Raw genomic sequence first — 9,173 nt, forward strand, 5'->3', positions numbered from 1 at the left:
CGGTGCATTACCTTTCCCTGCCGCCGCTGCGGCTCTTCACCTCTGGCGTTGCTGCCACCGCGGCCTTTTTCCTTTCTCTCATCGCTACAGCAAATTGCTGTTCTGGCGGTGTACTTCTCCTCCCCCGCCGCCGCTGCGGCTCTTCACCTTTGGTGTTGCTGCCACCGCGGCCTTTTTCCTCTCATCGTGACAGCCGTTCTGCTGTTCTGGCGGTGTACTTCTCCTCCCCCGCCGCCGCTGCGGCTCTTCACCTTTGGTGTTGCTGCCACCGCGGCCTTTTCCTTAGACAACTACGGCCTAGTTTGGCTGATGCCAAACTCTACCGTGTACAGACAAAAGATATAAAGGAAGATATCAATTCAAACCTACCATGCACAAAAGAAAGATGAAAAGGGAGACATCCTTGCTCAAACCACGACATTCGTTGCAAACGGAAGGACTAGTTCAAAGCAGGAAAATAAGGGAGTCCAAAGATATGGAGGATCGGGTCGAGAAATATGGTTGTCATGGTGGAAGTTGTCCGTTGGAGATATGTTTGGTTGGAAGAGGTTGGCAGATGTTGATCCAGTTGGTGGACAGTTGGTGGACAGTTGGTGGTGACCGGCCGGTTTTATTGTCGTCGCTGGGTTTTGTGGATGGTAGCTAGCGTTATCTAACCAGCCAGCAGCTGCAGCCAGTTATATTGCCTAAATGGGCTACGCTACACAGCTATCAGCCAGCAGCCAACAACCAGCATCAGCGAGTATGCGCGTGTCGCGGCTGTTGCCGCGCGTGTACAGTCTGTCGTGTTTTCGTTTGTGGTGCCCACAGCCCTGGTTGTGCACAATTGATTTTCATTTGTTTGGGGATTACCTAATTAAGGGGAGGCTACACCTTATTATAGAGTTGCAAACGTACTTTGGTTTTTAATAGCGAGTACGCAAGCATTATTAAACACACATTTTAACCAAAACTGAACACAAAGACATGTAGATATTTTTATTCTGGACGTGCACATGCCGATTTAACCCGATTTGGACTTGGATAGCTCGTGCTTACATGGGCTTAAATCGTTGCTTGTAAGCCTGATGCGCGTGAAGAAACTCACTAAAACCGAAGCAAAACGAATGCCCAAGTTACCCACACGACTGACGAACGTGCAACCTGGTGCAACCGACTTTTTTGGAGCGGAAGCCAGGTACATTTATCCACTCAGCGAAAGACAGCTTCCCTTATGCCCAAAAAAATCTAAGTCGTGGTAAACTTAGTTTAGAGGCGTAACATCGCTGCTAAGCGGGATATCGGACTGTCCAGCAGCCTTTCGAATCCACACATCGCTTGTCTAATACGGCCAAGGGAAATAGGGTAACCATCCCCTGAGACTGCACATTGGTTAATTAATTTAATCGTCGTCCACGACAAGTCATAGCAGGATGATGCCCAGTCAGATGCCGGCTCATTGCCATTGTCTAGAGGGTAGGACGCAAGGTCGGGGAGAGCAATTCTTTGGACTGCCCCGGCCGCACAATTCCTGTGCTTCCCTTATTCCACAACCCGAACAGGCGAATTCTGACTGTCCGAATGTCCCTGCCAGGCCAATCCGACACCCCGATAGGCGAATTCTGACTGTCCGAATGTCCCTGCCAGGCCAATCCGACACCCCGACAGGCTAATCCTGACTGTCGGAATGTCCCTGCCAGGCCAATTCATGTCCCGGTCAGGCCAATTCAAGGGCCTGTCCCAGCAATTCAACTTGTCCCGGGTATAGCCCCCGTGCCAATTTAAACCCTTGTACCGAGCAATTTCGACCATTGCGGGGTAGGCCCGGAAACTCTCAGGCAGGCATCCAGAATCGCGGGAGTTGAAGGAACTTAATGAAACCCTGTAAGGGAAGCAGTTACCAAGTATCTCTCGTGTGTACTGTGTTGGTTTCGATTCCGCACATGGGCCAGGAAGTGGCAGGAACCCTACACGCCTGGTTACCGTCCTCCGTACTCATTCATTCATACATTCATTGTGTGTTTGTGTGTTTGTGTGTTTGTGTGTGTGTGTGTGTGTGTGTGTGTGTGTGTGTGTGTGTGTGTGTGTGTGTGTGTGTGTGTGTGTGTGTGTGTGTGTGTGTGTGTTTTCAACGAAAAGATACCACCACCACGAATACACGGCGCCCTACACAACTTGTACACAACACGTACCTTAGCATATCTGCTTGAATCTATCGAGGTATCGAAATAAATGTCATGTCTAAAGATAAATCATAAACAATTAGGTGTTTTTTCAGATGATAAATCTACTTTAAATACCGTAGAATTCTGGTTTGTTTATTGTTGGCTTGCCCACCTAAAAGGTGGGCAAGAACCTAGATGTTGGATGAAATGGACGAGCATGCTCGGACTGAGACACAATTACACTTTGCGCAATCCGGAACGAGCGTCGTAAAACGAGGCGCTGCGTTCGGTGCCTTGGCGCGGTGTTATTAAATAACAGAGAAAATATGCTAAAATGCAAAGGCGGAAGTCCGGAAGATGTGCAGTGTGAAGAAGTGGCCGAGCATAAGGCGGTTACAAAAATTCGCATGACCCAAATCGACCAGACATATGAGATGTGACACCCGGAAAATGGCAAATTGAAGAAGAAGTAATTAAAAAGAACCAGTAATAATGAAAGTTGTGTTTGAGAACTGCAGGAAGAGATGTGTAAGGAGCTGCGCATTAAAACCGGACTGTGCATCTGCAAAATTAACGAGGAAAATATTCACAGTAAGGCGAGGGAGAGGAGGGAGAGGGGGGAGAGGAGGGACAGACGGAGAGAGTATAGGAAGAGGAGAGGGGGGGGAGGAGGGAGCGAAAAGAGAGGAACGAGAGGAGGGAAAGGAGGGAGAGAAGAAAGCGGAGGGAGCGGAAAGGGAAGAAGGACATGAAGGCAAAGAACACGTTAATGTTGCATGTATTGCCGTGTTTTGTCTTTTGAGACAACAAAGCTCATGATCTTCCCAACGCATCCCAGAAAACACGACAACGTGAAGCAGCAAGCATAGAACATCGATCAAAACGTCGTAACAAGCATAGAACCTTGAACTCGAATACTGCAGGTAGAGAATTGTAAAAGAGTTAATCCTTCATAACAGGAAGTACATCTGCAACATCAATATACTGTCTCGGGAAAGGGGGCCTTTGGTGAAGTTTCACCACCCTGTAACGACATACTGTCGCCACATTTCAGTGTCACGTTCATTTTACCGTCTTTCCTACTACTACTACTTGTCTTACGTTATATCGGTATGAATGTATGCGTACTTCGTGTTGTCATTTATTCGCGTAAGGTGTTTAGTGTTCACGTTACACTCGCTTCGCTGGTCGCGTTGTTGCTGCAGGGTGAGCACCCTGCAGCTGCTCCATTTGTCGATTCTACAGTCATATGACGCGACAGTACAAATCGTCCACAAGGACATGAGGGATGTAATTGACGTAAAAGAGAGAAGTGAGAGGATAGGAAGGAATGCGAGAAGGAAGAGAACGTGAGGGAGAGGACAGAGGTGTTTGGAGAAAGGGGGACGCGAGAGAGCGGAGGGACAGCCGGGAGAAAAGGGACAAAAGGAGAGAGAGGAGGAAAGGTTCCGCATTCAGGGAAGGAAAAGATCGAAAAGATAGGAACATGAGAGGGTATGGAGGAAGAGAACAAAAGGACGAGAGCACAATTCATCCATTAGCTTTGTTCCTTGTAAGCTTTCCACAGGTAATCGTTCACCTCATTCGACTCACCGTACTTCTACAATTGATAAAAAAAATCCCATGCTGCAGCACCCTCAACCGCACCCACTACAGACACATCCCTGTGGTCCTAGCTGGTGGTTGGCCCTCTGTACCATGCAGGTCTCCGGTTATATCCCGGAAAAGCCCGTTGGCGTGCATGAAGACCAGATTGCGATATGACATTACATGACGCGAATGAACATGTTCGTTACGCATGTCATGATGATGGGCCTTACACAAAAGACGACGAAAAGGCCACTGGCGTCCAAGCCCGTGTGAAAATAGCAGGAGCTAGCTCGCGATAGATAAAATAGATAAAACTCCAATTCCAAGCACCTACAATAGGGTACCTGACCGAAAAAGCATCTGGCCGGAAACCCCAAGAACATGAGGGCTACAGGACGAGACCGCTCAGCGGGTAAGCTCAGCGATGCAACCCTTTTTTACGACCGCAGGCCGCAACGCAGCCGCAAGCCGTCTGCACAGCGCTCAGAGATTTGGCTGCGCTTTTTAAAAGTTCTCGAATCCACCAAGAGGAAACCTTCCCAACAAAATGTCGCCAGCAGCTCTTCCTCCAACAGAACGAAATATCATTACAGCTGCCAAGGACAAACATAGACATAGCGAACCCTTCCATCCTGACGGAAATTAGGTGACCGCTACTGAAAACCCTGCACACAGTGTCCCTGCGCAAACCAGTCGCCCGCATCACAAGATGACGCAGCCCAGAGCCGCTGCACTTATAAACACCTGAAGCAAGCTAACGAGAAACGCGCTCAGGTTGCCGCTCAGGTTACTCCAGGATGCCTACCATCATCATCATCATCATCATCACGTGGTCTACCAAACCCTCAATCCCCCCTGATTGACCCCCCCAGTGGGAAACGGGAACTGCAACAGAACACCGCCACGAGAAACGCAGACACAGCCTTTACCTTCAAAGCTGCGTTCGTGCGTGATAACGAAATTCAACAACAGAAAAGAAAGCGGCCCGGAAATAAAACGAGGGTACCACAGCATAGTCGGGTTGGGAACTGCACCGCACTTCTAGCGCCTTCTAGTATCGTCGGCGGATGGAGGAACGGAGCCCCTAAATGCACGCCACTGCAGGCCGGGCAGCTACGAGAAGGACGAGTACGAAAGATTCAAAGGCATGCAAGGTGCCTTGGTGCGAAGGGCTAAAAGGCTCTTCAGTGCACTGACAATACCAATATTGCCTTGTTACGCTCCACGTAGATGTAGCACGCCACCATCCATCTACCGGCAGGTAGCAAGGTAGGCTCAGGTTAGGACGTCAGCGGTGATCTCATCTTTTTCCTCCCTCACCGGGCTCGTTTTCGTTGGTGATACCAGGGGGACCCTAGATTTGAAAACAACTTCAAAATCCGTATAAAACCAGTGGCGATACCAATTCCGTACTTGAGATTCATCATTATACCGGACAACTACCGCATAAATCAACAGAACGCCAAGCCAATGAATTATGAAACAGACCCAGCCAATACGGGATTTAACACGGGCGGACAGACATACAAACAGATAGTCAGCGACAAATGGTGTCCGCTCTCGGATTCCCCTCAATTCACCAACGAAAGCGGCTGTAAAACGGCCAAAATATAAAACCTGAGAGACCCTCCAGCAGGTGAACATCAGGTACATGATGGCAGCAACGACGCGACAATTTGAACCGACTTCACGGGTAAGCTGCAGGGCATATCTGCGCATCCACAGCCACTTGCATGGAAGCCATGAATCGATTAATTAATCGTGGCAAGTTCTCATATTCAGTAAAACGGGGCTAGCAGCTCAGCGAAAAGAAAGTCGCGCGATATGGCAAGCCCTGAAGCAGCCGATCTCGGAAGCCCTCCCGATACTTATTGCCTAATTTATTTTTGGGGAAAAGGCAGCAGGGCTTATTCAGCGATGGCAATCATACCTTTTTGGTGCCCACGTTTGCTGCTATTTATTGCTGCCCCGTAAGTAATCATTTAGGACCTTGACAGGCCAGCCATCGCTACAAAAACCTGTACGGCTAAAATAATCACTTCGCTGAAAATACCGTGTAGCCGTTTGACACACGGCCGTGCCCGACGAGTGCAACCTGAGGTCCAATCCTCCCATCCCATCCCATCCCATCCCATCCCCTCCCATCACATCACATCCCTAATAGCCCGCACGAAACCCAAATCGCAATTTCACCTTCCCTCCTCCCGTTCCTCCCCCTACCCCACACTCTCCAACAGCACTCCTTTCCAGCCTCCTCTGTTTCTTCTCCTCTGCGTAAAGGCAACGGCTGTCCGGACACTTTATTACGCTATATGTCATATAAGCCGCATCCACTGCAAAACTCGCGCATCCGGCTTAGTGCGGAGGCCCAGTAAAGCACTCCTCCTCCCCTTCCTCCTCCTCCTCCTAAATGACCGATGACTAGAAAGGAACAGCGCATCTAACGCCGGCGCCGGCAAACGTGAACGACTATGCAAAGCGTCTAACAGCCCTCGAGTATAACGACCCAGATGACGGCCCCCTGCACCAGCTACAGTCCTCCACCTCCACCTTCATCACTCGACGGCGAAAAAACAAAAAAGAGAGGAGGTGCCGCTCCCCACCTCACCATATATACCATGTAAACCTCCTTTCTAGAGGCCAACGCAAAAAAAACCCTACACCCGCCCACAGTAAATGGCGCTGAAGGACGGGCGGTGTGATTCCATCGACGGACTTTCATCCCTGTCATCCCAGTTCCCTGTCACCCAAGTAATGTTGCTAGCGCCTAGCCTTTCATTTCGCTAATGCTAACGCTGCGCCCGTGCAGCCCGTGGATCAGCCGCCCGCTGGCGCCCGGGTAGACAGGTAGCAGCATCTACAGCTCGGGTTGCCGTGCGCACTGCTTCCACAAGCTGTGTCACAAAGCCCAGATACACCTCGGGCGGCAGCAGGGCTGGCGGAGCCGCCGCCAGCGGCAGCGTGGCAGTACTGGCGGTGGCTACGGCTGCAGCGACAGCGGCGCCCTCCAAGCCAAAAGCCATATGCTGCAAATGGAGCTGTTGCACTCCTCCACCTGCTGGGAGCCGAGAAGGCCTGTCGAGTGTGGCCGTGACTACGTCTCCAGTCAAAGCTGCAGTCCCGAGCCCCAAAGCAGGCGCAGCTGCTGCCATGGCCACCGGCGGATAAAGTGTCGTGACCTCGTTGGCAAACGCGCCAGTACCTACTGCGCCGCCTGGCTCGCTGCCTGCCCCAATATCGGCCGAAATACGGTTGTTCTTGTATCTGGACGGCATTTGCTCAGCGGTACCCAACGCGTCGCCTGCGATGCCTGTGGCAACTCGGGCGCGCGAGTTGCACGACGGGACCTCACAGCCACCTCCCCCACTACCACCTCCTCCTCCACCACCTCCTCCTCCCCCACTACCACCTCCTCCACCGCCACCTGCACTTCCCACAGATTCGCAGCTACTACCGGAAAGCACAGCGGAACTCATGAAGCCGTCGACTTCCATGTGCACGTCGAACTCCTCAACCACCACAGCGCCGTCGACTGCACCGCCAGAGCCGCCGACTCGACCCAGCTGCCCGCTGCACGACCTGGCCGCCAGAACCGTGTTGGGTGCTTCGCCAGAGTGCGAGTCGGCAGCGCCTGCTGCAGGCGCATCTACTGCTGCGCTCGCTGTTTCAAGGCCCGCCTCAAGGCCGCCGCCACATACCACCGCTGCTGGCCTAACAGGCCTCCGAACGCCGTGATTTCGGCTGGGTGCGGTTCCTGTTAGCGGCTCCTGCTGGTCCCTTACGACCTGCTCCTCCTCCACTGGAGCTGCCGCCAGTGCCGCAGCATCGGAGCGCTTGCCGCTGCCGCTGCAGATGGTGCCGGCGCTAAAAAGAACGCTATCGTCCCCAGAATCATCGTCACCAAAGTCGTCATCAGCATAATCGTCATCGAGCATGTAGCCGCAGCTTCCCAGGCTGCCGCTGCCCAGGCTAATTGTATCGGCCTCAAAGACCTCGTCGCCGTCAGCCGCGTAGCTGAAGCCGGGCCCGGACAGCAGCTCACTATATAGTGCCGCAAGGGGCGGTGGTGCGGATGGCACGTGGCCTGCGCTCGTGGCCGAAGCCGCCAAGGCTGAGGCTGCAGTAGTGGCTGTTGCCGCAGTGGTGGCATCCGCGAGCACGGGAACCTCTTGTGGCCGAGCGCCTGCGTCCAAAGGCGGCAGCCACTGGCCTAGAAGCGGTTCCTCCGTGGCAAAAGCTGGCTTGACGCCATTTCTAACGACGCATGCACCAGCGGTGGGCCCATTGGTACCTCGCACGCCGTTGCTCCTATGCACGCGCGGCGTTATGCGGAAAGAAGTTTGCCAATTGTCGAATCCTGGGCAGCTTCGATAGCCAAGAAGAAGGCCAGGCATTGTCGGGTCGTCGGCGAACTCCATCGCACGAACGCTGTCTCCTGGCAGGACCGTTTCCGCGAAGGCCTCAAGGGCTCCCGGACAGAGGCGCTTTCGGCTTCCAGAGCGAGCCAGTTGACCGGGACATGGGGCTGGAGAAGGAGGGTTGCAAAGCGCGACACGACGAGTTTTGTGTTGCGGGGCGCTTGGAAGGTGCCCGCAATAATGTTGGATGGGAAGGAGATAGTTATATTGTAGGGCAAGGACAAAGCAAAGTAAAGTAAAACAAAAATCAAGAGATTAGGCAACCGAATCGAGGGAAGAATGTAACAAAGCTTGCAGTTGGCAAGCAGTTGCGAAAAAGGAAATTATCCAACGATAAAAGGTGGTATTGATAAATACCGTTTGGTATTGGAAGATTATGAATAGTTCTTGGATGTACCGTTGGTACGATACCGTTGGCCCGGTGAGCCAAGGGCCGCCTTAGCGGCGTTACATTCCCCCCCTCTTGAATGCGAACCCGTCCTCGGGGCGCCTTGAGTGAGGTGGATAATTGGGGATAACTTGCGCTACGATTTTGCAGCGGAATCCGTGGATACGGAGCGACGTATGCACCTGACCTTGGAGGCGGGCGCTATTTGCGCCGTCTCCTAGCATGCAAGTAGCTACGTGGCTAGTGAGGGGCTGTAAACCCCGTTTTTGCACAAGTGTGGCGGATATGAAAACGTGCGAAGCACCTGAGTCGACTAAGGCGACAGCTTTTGTGCTAGTAAAGTTGCACGGTAGTAGTGGCGCGGTGTTTTCAGTCAGAGGTTCTAGTGCAGAACACTTGGACTTTTCCTGGCAGGGGTCGAGCCATGCTTGAAACTCGCCGCTGCAGTTTGGGGACCTGGTGCGACCACCTCCGGGTTTAGGTTCGGAGAAGATATTGGAGTTTTTTGTAAACTCTTTGAGTAAGGTCCAACCGCGTGTTTGAAATTCCTTTTCTAGGTGGGCACACTTGGGCACCAAAATAACCGCACTAGTTGTGTCCGGAGCGCGCTGTTTAAAAGTGCGAAGTTATTCA

The 9,173-nt window shown here is 52.4% G+C and overlaps 1 protein-coding gene across 1 annotated transcript in view; it reads right to left on the reverse strand.

The window, feature by feature from the left end:
• Positions 1–6,523: 6,523 nt before the first annotated feature.
• The window catches only part of VOLCADRAFT_106418 (uncharacterized protein), a gene marked incomplete at its 3' end in the record, with an annotated part of 3,806 nt that continues 1,156 nt past the window's right edge, over positions 6,524–9,173 (reverse strand). Inside the window, exon 2 of the mRNA XM_002954498.1 lies at positions 6,524–8,042. Within this exon, the coding sequence (XP_002954544.1) occupies positions 6,524–8,042 (1,519 nt within the window). The remainder of the gene's footprint in view (positions 8,043–9,173) is intronic.

This window comes from Volvox carteri, assembly GCF_000143455.1.
Source record: "Volvox carteri f. nagariensis unplaced genomic scaffold VOLCAscaffold_43, whole genome shotgun sequence".
NCBI classification, from domain to species: domain Eukaryota; kingdom Viridiplantae; phylum Chlorophyta; class Chlorophyceae; order Chlamydomonadales; family Volvocaceae; genus Volvox; species Volvox carteri.